Source organism: Culex quinquefasciatus, chromosome 1 (genome assembly GCF_015732765.1).
Source record: "Culex quinquefasciatus strain JHB chromosome 1, VPISU_Cqui_1.0_pri_paternal, whole genome shotgun sequence".
Classification (NCBI taxonomy): domain Eukaryota; kingdom Metazoa; phylum Arthropoda; class Insecta; order Diptera; family Culicidae; genus Culex; species Culex quinquefasciatus.
This window is the reverse complement of record NC_051861.1, coordinates 111,239,141-111,254,142: the sequence shown is the minus strand read 5'-3', so window position 1 is coordinate 111,254,142 and position 15,002 is coordinate 111,239,141. Positions and strand designations below refer to the sequence as shown.

Genomic DNA, 15,002 nt, shown 5'->3' with positions numbered 1-15,002 from the left:
GGGTTTGTTTACGTCTGTCATTTGAAGTCAGGATGCGAACAGGAGCGGTCGATTTGTTGAGTTTGTGTTGTTAATTGTGAAATGAGAGGATGTGAAAGGTGAAAATCACACTATTTGGCTAATGTTGAAGTGGCAAATCGAAGTGCACACTGTTGCAACTGGAGAGGTGGAATTGGTGAGTAGGTTTGTTGATGATTTCTTTGCAGGTGATAAACTATGAAGAGCAAGAGGACGACCGTTGCCATGAGGACCTCTAATGCGAGTGAGTTAAACACGTTATAAGAATGTTTGATGGAAAGCGAGGGCAGTAGAAGGGAGATGCGGGCCAACTCTTCACGAATAGAGTAGCCCGGGCAAATTTAGCAAAATGTTGGTTAATCCAAGTAAGTATGGATTTATTTTTGCACAATAATTTATCTAATGTGATTCTTATAAGAAACCTGAATCATTAAAAAGCTTCGTGCTTACGACGGATAAAATCTTAATAAACCATTTTTTTCAGAATCATCAATTATAAAATACATAGAAATGCGTACACATGGCAACATAAAAAATAGAGATGAAGATGATATCTAAAAATAAAAATATATATCTTGAAAGTTTTGTTGCAATACGACTCAAATACGACTGCTCAATAAACTGGTAAGTAAAACTCAAAATATTACTTTCAGGAATCGGAGTACGTTGAATAAATTGAATCAAATGCTATTTCTATTTTATTTATTAATTTGATATTTCTTCTTTCCTCAATATAATTACATTTATTTACGTTCCTTTTTTCAGTTTATAGCCGAAATTAAGAATTTTGTATTAAATTACTAATACATTTCACATGTCTATTTGCAGCAAAAGGTTCACTTTAGTGAAAATTCTGTGTCCAACCACAAGAAAAATAACTAAACCTGAGACCATTGTGATGATGATGACTTATCGGATGATTTCACAGTGGTGGTAAGTGAATACAACACTTAATTTTATACAACATAATGAAAATATAAGCTTAAAACTTGGTGAAAATTCTGCTCGGACAATTTGAACAAATGGCAGATTCGTAGATGGAAAAACAGAACTGTCAAAACCTTGCGCCCCAGTAAGTGCATATAAGGTAAGCTAGATTCCTAGCGCGAAAATAATAGAGTTATCTAAGCCCGATCTCACACACACTAGCGCACCATTTGTTTTGCTAACCAGTACAAAATTTAACCTCAATCTTTGTCGTGTACCTACACGCAATACATGCGCACGTAGATAACTCTATAAACACGAAAATTGGATTATTATAAACGGTGATTTAATATGATTTATTTAAGAATTTTCATTAAATTTTCAATATGTTTTTTTATAACGGTTGAAGTTTTTAATTTGGGTCCTTTAGTGAGTAAGATTTTAAATCTTCCTAACGTTCTTTTTATTTGTTTACATCCGCACCAGGAATTGAGCATACCTTTTATTAACTATACCTTTGACTTGCCACAGAAAAGTGTGGCCAAACGGTGCCGAGTTTTATAGATTGTAGTTTTTTATTCAGGTTTCTTGTTGATTTTATAACTCGTATGCCACTTAAAACTATCATTTATGTAACAAAACAATTTATACGTGAGTTATTTGATTATTTTTCATCAGTACGAGGCAAAGATTAAGGAAACAAAGTTTATTTCGAAACTTTATTAAAAGTTCTCGACATAAATTTCTGGCAACCACAATCTTGATGACTACTAACACAAGTGCAAATGACAGTTGAGAGTGAGAGTGTCTAAATAGAAGAAAAATATTCGCGAGATTTTCCACTTCGCGTAATTAGATACAAGATTTCGCGAAAATCGCGGGTTTTGTAGTGTTTAGCAGTGATCAGCTAGTTCCCCTGACTGCAGCACGTCGAGCGATCAGCGATTTATTGAGGTAGTGTAATTGAATTGGTGTTTTTTTGGCGTTTCAAAGTGCGGACGTTTTTGTATGGAGAAAATAATCTTTCCAAAAACAGGCTAAATTTTCGAAAAAGAAAGCTTTATCGAGCCTGACATATACTTTGCTGTGTTCCCGTGAAAATTGAGTGCATAGTGATTATTTTTTAAAATTTTTAACCCTAGAGCAAATTCGGGAAATTACCAATTTTCGAAAAAGTTTCAGATTTTCACTGAATAAGGTGTAACAGGAAATAATCATTGTTAACGTGAAACGGGACGGTTGTCTGCCATACTTTTACCGCCATTTAAAATGATGGCACGTTACACCTTAAACCCTTCAAAATTCCCTCCCGAATTGTCACATTGTTCAAAGTTTTCCAAGTGTAATTCTTCCAGGTTCGGGAGCTGCACGTTCAAGTTCAGCCAGTTGTAAGGGCCTCCGGATTTAATTATGAGATGCTTCAAATGCGACAAGTCATTTAGGAACATAACATCCTGCAGCTTACATTCCAAAATCGTTACACGAATTGTGTTAACGCACATCGTAGCGGATGTGGTCCTGTGTGTCGGGGAGAACTTTGTGATCCGGTAAGTGAAAACGCGCGATAACTTGGGACGACTTTATTGGGGGAAACAACTGAAATTTACGGGTTACAAGATCGGTTTTATTGCTCTACTTAACTTGGCCCCTGAGGAGGGGTGACTGTCCCGGTCGACCATCTGGTCAGAAGTGTCTTGTGGAAAGATCTCTAGTCTAGTTCTTAGTGGTCAAGTGCTTTGCGACCGGGAAATCTACAAACTTTACAAAAGACAAACCACTTCGTGTGCTGAAACGACTACAAACATTGAACATAAAGGTACACGAAGGGCTACTGTGATTGTGTGTGTGGGGTTACATAATCTACAGTGTTGTCTGAAAGTGTTTTTCTACTAATCGTCAAATTTGGTTAACTGGGCGTTAACATACCGCCCGCCTTGAAAGGCCGAAGGCTTTCAACCAAAAATCGTCCTAACAGCCCTACTCTACTTAAAACTACTATCACAGTTTGTTCTTTTAGTCTTCTTCGTCTAGTATTTTGTTGTTTGTTGGGCTGCTGGTTGACGATGTTCTGCGGTGTCGTTGACGATAATCTGCTGCTTGCTGTTGACGATGGGCCGAATCGAGGAGGAACAGCAACCTGAGGGTGGAAAGCGCTGAGCTTCTGGTTGAAACATTAAAATTGTTGCTGTACTTAACTTGGGTAGGGGGTGGAGCGGCAGTTCTGGCCCGTCCGACCACGAACGCGCCACTCCTCGTGCCTTGTTGCTGTGTCCTCGATTGCCATGACTGTGGCAAGCGCGTTCCCACCCAGAACGACTTGGCTGGTCGGCACCTTGATGTGCTGGTTGGTTGGTGTGGGATCTCCATCGCTGACGTCACGTTTCTGGAACTCTGGTGCCTCTGAAGACGACTGCCCAGGGTACGTCTACCCCGACAACCGACACAACGACTCTTGCAGCATTGCGCACTGCTGCAAGTCGAAGCGATGACCGAAGAGTTCTGGATGCGGTGGTTCTTGTTGGCATCAGGAGATGGTCGGTCCCGTCGACCGAGTTCGATGCCATTGGTTGGCATTCCAGCGATGTTCCAGCAGGACCTGTGAGGGGAGCTGATTGAGCTACTGAGAAAAACGATAGTCAACAGGAACTTATCTTGGGGAAGTGGCGGGGTGGCTGTTCTGGCCCGTCCGACCACGAACGCGCCACCCCCAAATGCCTCGGTGCTGGAACTCCGCTTTCAGCATTTGGCTCGCTGAACTGGTGCTGATTTGGTGCCTCATGCACCGCCCTAACGTAGGGGTAAGCGTGGTGTTTCTGCGGCTTGCGCGCCGCTCGGGGACCGCCGTGTTGCGGTCATGCGACGATCGTGTCACCGTCGCCGTCGTTGCTCGGGTGAGCTGATGTCAGCGGCTCGTGCGCCGCCCATCGCGGGTCGTAGGAGTGCGGCCTGTCGCCGCTCGACGTAGCCGTGTTGCCACTCAGGACGGCAGCGTCCGTGCTGCCCTTGTGTAGTGTGTGGACTGTATGTTGGGTTGTCTTCTGCTGAGGTAGTGCGGCTTGCGCGCCGCCCGCCGTGTGCTGCACCGGTTGTGCAGCGTCGTGACCGTGGTGGTGATGATTTGCGGCCTGGGTTCCGCCCTTGGAGAGTGCCAGCGGCCTTGGTGCCGCCCGCCATGAACTGCTGCGCCGTCCGCGCGTCCGTACTGCTGCTGTTTCCTGCTTCAACGTGGGATGCCACCGTTGTGGCCGACTTGATTTCCACCGTGTGTGGATCTTAGTACCTCCAGTGAGGGCTTGAAGATGCCAGCTGTGTGGCCGTAGGTTGCCTCCGTTGAGGCCTTGGATTGCCACGATGATGTGGCCGGAGTGTGGGACCAGGTGTCCCCGTTGACCATGACGTCACCCGTTTGCTCGTGACTTCAATCCATCTCCGCGAGCCCAGAGAGGAAGGTGGCCGAAGACGGCCGGACCGATGCTGCTGTACACTTCAGCATGGCCGGGATTCCAACCGGTGTTGGATGGGGAATCTGCTCCAGGTGAGCAGACTGGGAGTTGGTGACGTCGGTGGGGGAGGTTGAACGACGCGGTAGATTGGTTCTACCCGCTGCTAACCGACTTGATTTCCAGCGCCATGGTGCGCTGGCCTTACTTGCGCAGGAAACTGGGATGCTAGCGCTCGGCGTTCCGAGGGAGCCTCTTCTTCAGGGACGCGCGCTGCGTCCGACAGCTGGGTTGATTGGCTCTCGGCGCTCCGAGTGAGCCACTTTTTGGGGGAACGCTCGCCGCGTCCGATGGCAGGGTTGGTTCTCGGCGATCCGAGGAAACCACTTCTTCGACGTGAATTGTCTCCGGCAGTCCGTCCGACTGCGGAGAGTGTGGTGACCTCCAGTCCGTCCGACTGCGAGGTGCGAGATGGCAGCTCTGGCGCTGCTCAGTACATACTGGTTGTCGACCGGCTGGCCGACCGGCTGGCCGACCAAATCGTTGACGTTGACGATCCGTCCGATCATCAGGCCGTGGATGTCCAATGCTGCGGTCCGTCTGATCACAGTTGCGATGGCAGTCCGGTTGACTGCGATGCGAGTCCAAATCAGAGGAGTTAAGGAATCCAGCAGCACCGATCCTGAGAGTTTGAAGCGACTAAATCACTGGTCAAACTACAAAAAAGCAAGATACTTATCTCAGGATGGTGGTGGGGGGCTGTTCTGGCCCGTCCGACCACGAACGCGCCGCCCCTCAGGCCTTAGAGCTGGATCCTGCCTTCAGCGTATTGTGTGCTGAGACGACGTTCGAATCGCATCTGTACCGCAAACTGGGCCATAAGCACACAAAATAGGCGCCCCTGCGACGCCTCTGAACTTTTCTGCTGATCGTTGAGTGAACCGCACAGCTGTGGTCAGCTGCGTGTGTGGATGTGTGTGCACCCGCAATATTCTTCAGCACTGGGAGGGATTTGTCTGGCGGCCTCTTCTGGCTAGCACGATTTAAACGCCGTTTTTACAAAAGGCGTACGGAAAACACTTCACTGCACACACGACGATCGAAACAGTGCAATTTTGCGGCGACGATCGCGACGATCAATGCACTCGCGAATCGACGAGGTTTGTTTACGTTTTTGCCTCTCTCACGTATTTTTGCTCACTTCTCGCGTCTTTTCTCTCTCCAAAAGCAAGGTTCGTAGAAAACGGGTAGGTTCGCGAGATTGATGCGATTTCGAAAACATTGTTGCTGCATGGGTTAGCGCAGACTTCTTCACATTCACTGCAGGAATGGTTACGCTTGTTCGCGCGGAACTTTCGTGTGCCGACCGACGTTCGACCGACATTTTCTTCTTGAGCGGTGCCATTTTCTTCCGGAGAAATGGCGTCCGCGACCATCACGATTTTTCGCGGATCTTTCTCGTAACGCACAACGTTTACGTCACGAGCTTTTCTGCAGACCTTTGCGGTGGCTCTACAGACGGAAACAAGCACACCTTCTTCACGCAACTTCGAAAAGTTGTAACGCACTGACAGTTCTCGTTTTGTTTTGGTTACAATTTTTGCACAGTTCGTGATGCACTTTTCTTCTCAGTCAGGACGGGGTTTTCACTCGATCGAACGATTCGCGGTCAAGTTCACGACGGAGTAATTCTTTTGTGATCGTATCACGATGGCGGAATCGTGCTTCTTGGTCGCCAGGACGGGATTCTTTGTGACGTTGGAAGATGGCGAATCCTTCCAACGGACTTCTGGACAGGTTGCATTTCTGGAGTGGCGCCGCGGTTTAGCATGGAACGTTTTCATGAAAATGCACTGCAGTTTATGTTTCACCGATTTTCATGATTGCAGGTGAGAAGTGGACGGAACTTCTTCGATTGGGTACGGTACTGCGGGAGCAGGAATGGCGCTCGGGCCATTTGCAACTTGGACGGGGTTTTACACGGCGCCATCGCGGACTTCGTTACCGGCGGATTTGTCCTTCGACTTCGCGGTTCCCGACACACGATCCGGTTCGATCGGACCAAAATGTTAACGCACATCGTAGCGGATGTGGTCCTGTGTGTCGGGGAGAACTTTGTGATCCGGTAAGTGAAAACGCGCGATAACTTGGGACGACTTTATTGGGGGAAACAACTGAAATTTACGGGTTACAAGATCGGTTTTATTGCTCTACTTAACTTGGCCCCTGAGGAGGGGTGACTGTCCCGGTCGACCATCTGGTCAGAAGTGTCTTGTGGAAAGATCTCTAGTCTAGTTCTTAGTGGTCAAGTGCTTTGCGACCGGGAAATCTACAAACTTTACAAAAGACAAACCACTTCGTGTGCTGAAACGACTACAAACATTGAACATAAAGGTACACGAAGGGCTACTGTGATTGTGTGTGTGGGGTTACATAATCTACAGTGTTGTCTGAAAGTGTTTTTCTACTAATCGTCAAATTTGGTTAACTGGGCGTTAACAAATTGTTTTCAGCACTTTCAAATTAGCTGCAATCTTTTCCAGGTCCTAGACATTTTTAAAATACATATATTTACTGACGGGACTACATCGCTGATAAATTATTTACCTCTTTGCTCAGAACAGTTTCGAAAATTTCCAAGTTTTTATGGTGTGTGCAAATGTAATCCAAATCTCCGGATTTGACTTCGCGAAGGTAGGCACGGTTCTGTACGATTCCGCTTACGAAGGACTCCGATAGTGCGCACATCAAGGAGTCCCCAACGTTCGACATTATAGTGTCATCTATCAGATGAAATCCTGAAGTGCACTGAGTCGATGCAGAAATGTATTTCATTTTGTTTCAGCCGCAAGTGCCTTAGGTACTTATCGATAGTTGGCTTTTTCAGGTCATTAAACTTTCTAAACACGGAAAATGCATCCATCGCCAAATCAGCACTGTTACTATTTCCTAGTTGTTTTTTTTTTTTGTTCAACTCGAGGCAATATGCCATTTTGTTTGATTCTAACCGATTACACAGGATTTGATCGATGGATAAGATTTTCAAGATTGCATCGGATTTGATCGAAACAAATTTACGTAAGTGTCAAATTTGACATTACGTTTGACAGATTGCCGATCGAATTCGTTAAAATTTTGGCTCACTGAAGTCGGATTTGCTTAGCTGAAATCGGATTTGCTCGGATTTGTAGGATTTCACACGCTGAGTCAGATTCAATCGGATTTGAAAAAAAATGGTGAAATTTTATCCAAAATCCAGGATATTTCGCTGTGTCGTTCCCCTCGGCAAGTTCACTTAAAACAATTCAAACGTCAGACTTTAAACTTTCCTAAAAAAATTAGAGTTCTTCTTTCCGATGCTTTTAAAAGTTTTCAAATTGGTTGAAAAATGGATTTTTGATTAAATGTTTGATTGAATTTTTTTTCGCTAATTGTAGCGAGCTTTATCGCGTTTTGGCGATAGAACTCCTTTCCGTGCGTTAGTAAACCGTGGAGACAAATAATTACCACCTGCCCTTGCACTTGAAATATCGACACAATAGCTTGACAACAAGACTGTTGTCTCTTGTGTGATTGAATATGAGTGCATTATGTCACTGTGATGTGTGTGACTGATCTAGGAAGGAAGGAAGGAATGTTTTAATAAGTCATCTCATACCTTTCGGAGGAATTTGGGAGCGAATTTGCTGGTTTCCGGGTGAAATGCGAGCATTTCGCGTGTAAACAACTTGAGCGTGTAACGAAGTGTCATTTTTCGAAAGAAATCACAAAGTTTGCGTCTCAAAAAGTCACCTTGCCACGTGTTTTGACGCGCTACACGCTCAAAAGAGCGTTAGTTCGAGAGCGTTACGTAGAGATTGCACGCGCGCGCTCTCACTCTCTCCTTATTTCCTCTCCCGGATTTTGCTTTGTTTTCTCCTTCTCCAGTTCAATAGGGACGTGGCGTTACATCATGCTGCCACCTGGTTTTTTTAAGCGCAAGAGTGTAAAAGTGCTGAGTCATCGTCTAAAAATAGACGGCGTCCTATCTCGCCCAGCAAAATTAGGTCGATAAAGTAGTCGGTTTCGATGAGCAAAAGTGGAAAACGTGGTCTAAAAATAGCGACGCCATCTCCCTATGCAGTTCTCCCTCCACACTGAGCTCACTCCAGAGAAGCTTGTGGAAGCTTGGTGATAAAAGTGAGTCACATAGGGAGATGGCGTCGCTATTTTTAAACCACGTTTTCCACTTTTGCTCATCGAAACCGACTACTTTATCGACCTAATTTTGCTGGGCGAGATAGGACGCCGTCTATTTTTAGACGATGACTCAGCACTTTTACACTCTTGCGCTTAAAAAAACCAGGTGGCAGAATGATGTAACGCCACGTCCCTATTTGCTGCGCTGCGCAGTAGGCTTTGTTTTGATTAAAAGTTTGATAATAGAGGAAATCGTGCTTTCCATTTCATTAGGGCACAAAACTTTTGTAAACAAGAGTGTATCCCTCTCACACCTTATGCAAACTGTCGTTTGATTGAAAGGGATACACTACTGTTTACAAAAGTTTTGTTCCCTTTTGAAATGTTAGGCTCCAAACGACGTGTGAAAGCTGCACCCGACCGCAGGACCCGACAGAAAAAAGACGGTCACCTGTGGCCGGCCGCCCTGCGGCAGGATCGTCCACCCGTTCTGCGTCGACCTTGATCTAAAAACTTGATCTAGGGTACGTTATCCATTAGTGGACCCCTTTCCTATAGAGAGCCTGGAGCTTATTAGAGAACGGACATCTCAAACCAAAAGTACCGATCGAAGCACGAGAACTGTCAAACGGAGGTACCAATCGAGCATAAGACAAAGGATTTTGCTCGATTGATACCTCCGTTTGACAGTTCTCGTGCTTCGATTGGTACTTTTGGTTTGAGATGTCCGTTCTCTGATAAGCTCCAGGCTCTCTACTTTCCTATAGTGGGCCCTCTGAAGGGGTTTTGATGAATACTTCAATAAAATCACAATTTCAAGCGTGTTGTTGTCTACAAATCTTTTATTTGGCATGTTCAGAATCATTTAAAACAATGTTGACTGACATTGAATCGTCCTTTTCACTAAAATAAGTGTTTTGAGTTCGACATCTGAAATCAGCCATGGCCACTAGCATTTTCACAACAAAACAGCATTAATATTTTATTATTGAATTTACTATCCAATCATTTTTTGACTGATTATTTAACTTCAGCAAGTCGAAATAATGTAAGTTTAAGGAACTTTACTAAAATAAAGCGAAGAACTGCTCATTTTCGAGCAACGAAAATCCAAACTTTTCCAAAAGTGGACGCCTGTTAATTTAACCTTCAAAAATGAAGAAAACTGTGTATTTAACCAAAAGTTTCTTGTTGCTTGTTGTAATCAACCTAAACGCATATTTTTTTTTCAATTATGAGTAAAAATATAGCTGTTTTCATGTTAAAAGTACTAAAAATGCTGAAGCCGTAACTGAAGCATCATAATTGCAAATTGAAAAGGTATTTTATAATAATAAATCAATAACAAAACATTTTTTTTAAACAACCATGCGTGGTTTTATCAGCAACTGTAAACAAATCTATTGTTTAGTTTCGATCAACTATTTATGTAATTAATATGAAAAAATGTGCATCAAAATTACCTTTTTTTAATAATTTTTATGTTTATAGTGGTTTTTGAAACGTTTTCTCTGATCTTTTTCGGAAATAAATGTGTTTAAATTTCTTTTAGGATTTTTTGTTGTTTAATTTGTTAACAAAACATATTTGTTTATGATGAAAATTGAGCAAAATCCATCTTTTATTCATTATATCTATCATTAGACCTACACCATGCATCAAAACATCAAAAATCGGTTGAATTTGGTATAAAAATAACAGTTTGCCTTTAGTGGACCCAGGTCCACAATCGGATTATTGGCCCGGGTCCACGGGAAAAGGGGGTCCATAACAGGCAAAAAAAACTTTTTTTTCAAATGGCTATTTTTCTGCTCAAAAACAAATAAACTTATGAAACAAATAGTCAAAATTGTTCAAAAGACTTCGGTTTTCATTGTTTTGTACAAAGGGTTATAAAAAAGAGCTTAAAATATTGAAAATTTGTGAAAAATGTGCTTCGACTCTACTAGGGGGTCCACTAATGGTTAAAATACCCTAAAAACCAGGGATCCGGCGATGACCTGATATGAGCTACCGAACAACATTGGCAATATGCCGTCGTTTGATTACAAACATGAGATTGTTTGTGGACGAACCGAAAAATTTACTTTTTTGTAAAAAATTCTATAACCATTGTGCAATAACATTAAGTCTTACAAAGCAGACAAAATTTCGTTTAATTCTAGACCAGAATTTGCTTTATTATTATTTTTCAATTTAAACCGCTTTTATCGCGATTCTGATCAAGATTGCACATCAAATCATCGTGCCTTTAGTGTATCTTTAGTTTTTACATCGATTCGCTGGTAGATTCGTGTTTAAATTTTGAAATTAAGCATAAATTAAAATAAGTTGCCAAATTCTCAACTTCAGCCATAAGCAACAATTTCCACATCACCCATGCGGGAAACCGATAATGGGCTAATTCATGCGTTCCAAACTGTCAAAATTCCAAAACGTCATTGCCAATCTGAGCAGTTCTCTCAGATTTCGGTCATTCGATTTTTTTTTGTATTTTTTAATCCGATTAAACCTTTCAGCTGCCAAATTTGTATGGAAAGTTATATAAGGCATTTCTAGTCAGAAATTTACCAACACATTCGAAGTATGTTTACATGGCAGCTGGACGTTTGTTTGCATCAGGTTTCCTATCTCTTTCTAGTTTTTTGTCGGGCGACTTCTAGCTGGGTTTTTTTGACTCACCGCCCGATATGTCAGCAAACATATTTAGCAGGGCTGTGACAGCTCGAGCTCGATTATTGTTTGCATCAGGACACTGTGACGAGGAGTTCGTCGTTTTTGGGTTAAACTATATTTTTTTCACTTGGGCTAGAAAGCCTTATAGACAAACTAATGATGCAAAATGGCTTCTTTGTGCATACCGAAGGCACCAAAAAAGTTTCAGTCGGATTAAAAAATACAAAAAATAAAATTGAAGAAAAAAGACCGATTTCGTAGAGAATTGCTCATCTTCGGTTCGCTGTTTTTATTCTTGTTTGAAGTTTCGGGCCGAGACTCTGCCAAAATCGCTCCAACAACGAAAATATTGTTTTCAAAAAATAAAACGTTACTTAATCCACCTTTAGGTGGTTGGTGCCTTCCTCACATTCATAAAGTCAATACATTCAGTAAAAATAGCAACATTCCCCCCGAGATTCCACCTTAACATGTTTAACAAATCAACTTTTATTTCGCAGACCTTCAAGATTTGTGGCTCATCGGCATGTTCTGATAAAAAACCTATCCAACGATAGTTCGCATGGATGATTCAGACAATATTATTTCTATCACAATATCTGAAATCCGGCCTCCAAAAAGTGTATAAATAACACTAAAGTGCTAATAACTTTTGATAGGGTTGTCAGATCTTCAATGTTTTGGGTTCATTGGAAAGGTCTTTTTAATACCTTTCTGAAAATGTATAACATGATAGGTTTTCTTGCAAAAACCACCCTTTTTACAATCTTCCGGACGTACGCCAAAATCGTTTTTTAGCATAACTTTTGAAATCCTTTTCTAAACTTCATAATATTAACTAGGGTTTTGTGGGACCCCAAGACGGATCGAATTAGACCAAACCGGTCCAAATCGGTTCAGCCAGTCCGGAGATAATCGTGTGCATATTTTTCGGTGCACGGACTCACATCCAGACACACGCACAGACATTTGTTCAGAATTTGATTCAGAGTCGATAGGTATATGTGAAGGTGGGGCTACGGGTTCGAATTAAGAAGTTCATTTTTCGAGTGATTTTATAGCCTTTCCTCATTGAGGTGAGGAAGGCAAAACGCCTTCCGCGATTGTTTTCGTTTTCGCTGTCAGTTGTCAAATCTTCTCAGCAAGGTTAATCAACATTCAGGTAGTGCGTAGCGAGAAATGATGCGTTACACTCTCAACTGTGTTCAGTCAGACGAAGAGTAATAAATAATCTAGAAAAATTTCTCAATGTATTTGGAATCATTTCTTCCCAATCGAGGTTGCAACTCTGGCGTCACCGCTCTTATCGCGTCTGTCTAATCGTAATCAGATTGAGCAAAAAGTAAAAAATAAGCAACTCTCCATTAGTCACTATCGGAGCTTCAACAAGGTTCGGTGAGGAGTTTCACGCTTATTTGGACATTTTTTTTCTTGCAACTAAAATGGCAATGGACATCGGTGGCAAACTATCCGCCACGCTCGAGTTCGACGGAAGTCTGGCAAGCTGGGATGGGCTGGTGTCGAAAGGTGGCTACAAATTTAAACGTGTCTGCGTGGACCAAATCACCCCCGTAATGCTGCGCCAACTTTACGAGAAGCATACAAAAATTGAGGAATTGCGCATCGCTGGGACAGCTTTGGAGGGGAAGGTGAAGAAACAATAGGCTGTTTAATTGTAATTGAAATACGGATTTGGTTTATTTTTCAGGATCTGGATGATATTGGTAACCATCTCCGGAGGTTGAAAGTTCTCCACATTAAGGTGGAGAAAGATGACCACCAGATGGTCACCTTTTTCGAGAGACTTTCAAAGTTGAGACACCTGAAAATGGAATCCGACGGAGAGAGCGGAATGTATGGAGGCTACAATTGGTTAAACTTCAGCAGTCAATTTCATCCTTTAGAGGTTCTCGAACTGGACAATATGGCGCAGAGCAACCCGGGTTTGTCGTGGTGCAATTGGTTTGAACATTTTCCATATCTTAAAACGATTAAACTAAAAAATTGCGTCCTAAACCATTGGATCGACTTCATAGCCCAAATAAGCTGGCTGGAAAAGCTTGATTGTCTGGTGCTGGACGGAGTTTACGACCGAATCGGTACGTTTGGAAATCACCCGAAAAATCCCAACCCAAACAACATCAAAGTTTTGAAGGTGAGGGGGGATACAATGTTGGCTAGAGAGCTGGCAGCACTGCTGGAAGGCTGTCCGAACTTGGAGAAAGTCTATTTACTCAATATGGACGTAACACAGCGTGATGTGCTTGAAGTTCTTCAGCGTAAAGGGGAGAATTTCGATGGCTTTTTGTTGAATGACAACGAAGTTTGGTCGGATGCAACTCTGGAAGATGTCAAATGCATTATTGATAGATGTAAAGATTTGTCAAAATCCTACCAATTGTAAGTTGTGATTTTGTTGAACTGTAGTCTTATTTTACGTAGAATAAATATAAAGGAAATATAAAAAGTCAAACATAAATTCTTTTTTTCCCTTACATTTGATCACATGAAATCAAACTAGAGTAATAAAATCCTGTGGCAAATTTGACACTTCCTGAAATATTTCATAAAAATATTTAATTTTTATAGTACGTGTTTCTATTTATTCCTGAAAAAAAAATACTTGATTGTGTCACGTTCCCCAGAAAACCATTTCCCAAAAAAGTTTCTTTCTCGAAAAATATTAGCAATTGAGTAATTTCAAAGATTAATTTTTTTTGGAATTTTATAGTAAACATAAAAATTGGACAAAGTAATTTTATCCATGCCAAGAAATGTTCCTTTCGTTTTATTTGACAACAATTCTTGAAAAAATAACAGAAAATGTAAAGTTGGCCTACCCGGGCAGACGGTAATAACAAAATTAATAATATTTCAATAACAAATCCTGTTAAAATAACAAAAAGTGAAAATACTAACAGTTTCTGATAAAAGAACAAGATTTGGTATTGAAGTGATATTATACTGAAAATTAAATAACACGCCTAAAAGAGGAAATGTTATACATTTCAAAAACTCTTCTAATAACAAGATTTGTTATTCGTTTGGTATTCTGACTTAGAAATAAAATTACCATAAATCGCAAAAATGGAAAACATAACACAATCTGTTATTATTTTTTCTTTTATTAAATATGTTTAGATCTTTGGTATATTTTTTTCCAATTTCGTCGGGGTCATTATTTGGCCATGAAATGGGGTCCTTAAGCTAAAATTATTCTAAAAGGTTGAAATTTTGAAAGGACTTTGCTAAAATTGGCTAGAACTATGGGATAATTTTGACCATTTTCGTCGGGGTCACTATTTTGGCCATGAAATGGGGCCCTTAAGCTAAAATTATTCTAAAAAGTTGGAACTTTGAAAGAGGATTTTTTTAATTATTTGATATATTTTATATTTTTCTGAGTACAATGACCCTTTGTACGACCACAAAGTGTTTAAAATGGATTTTTAAATCAATTTTGAAAAATTAACCTCGCGGTCCTTCTTGACAGAAAAGCTCCTACTTGACAGCTCGCTTCAAGGGGACCATAGTTGATCAATCGAATAAATGTTGTCTTGTCAAATTTTTTTTTGCATTAAAATGAAAAAAAGTGATCAGAAATGGTTTTAAATCGTGTTTTTTAGCGTTGTACATAAAAATTTACATAGGGCTTTAGTACCCAATTCCCGGACGCTTCGAAACCCGGACACTTCAACTTATTTTATCAATTATTTGAATATAAGTTCGCATTATGAATGTCAAAACTGTGTTATTTGATGA

The 15,002-nt window shown here is 41.5% G+C and overlaps 1 protein-coding gene across 1 annotated transcript; it reads left to right on the top strand.

Moving 5' to 3' along the window:
* Positions 1-12,538: 12,538 nt before the first annotated feature.
* LOC119771185 lies at positions 12,539-13,708 on the top strand. Its single transcript, XM_038266770.1, has 2 exons — positions 12,539-12,889; positions 12,949-13,708. The coding sequence occupies exons 1-2, from the start codon at positions 12,683-12,685 to the stop codon at positions 13,642-13,644; spliced, it is 903 nt and encodes a 300-aa protein (XP_038122698.1). The 5' UTR covers positions 12,539-12,682; the 3' UTR covers positions 13,645-13,708.
* The last annotated feature ends 1,294 nt before the right edge of the window (positions 13,709-15,002 follow it).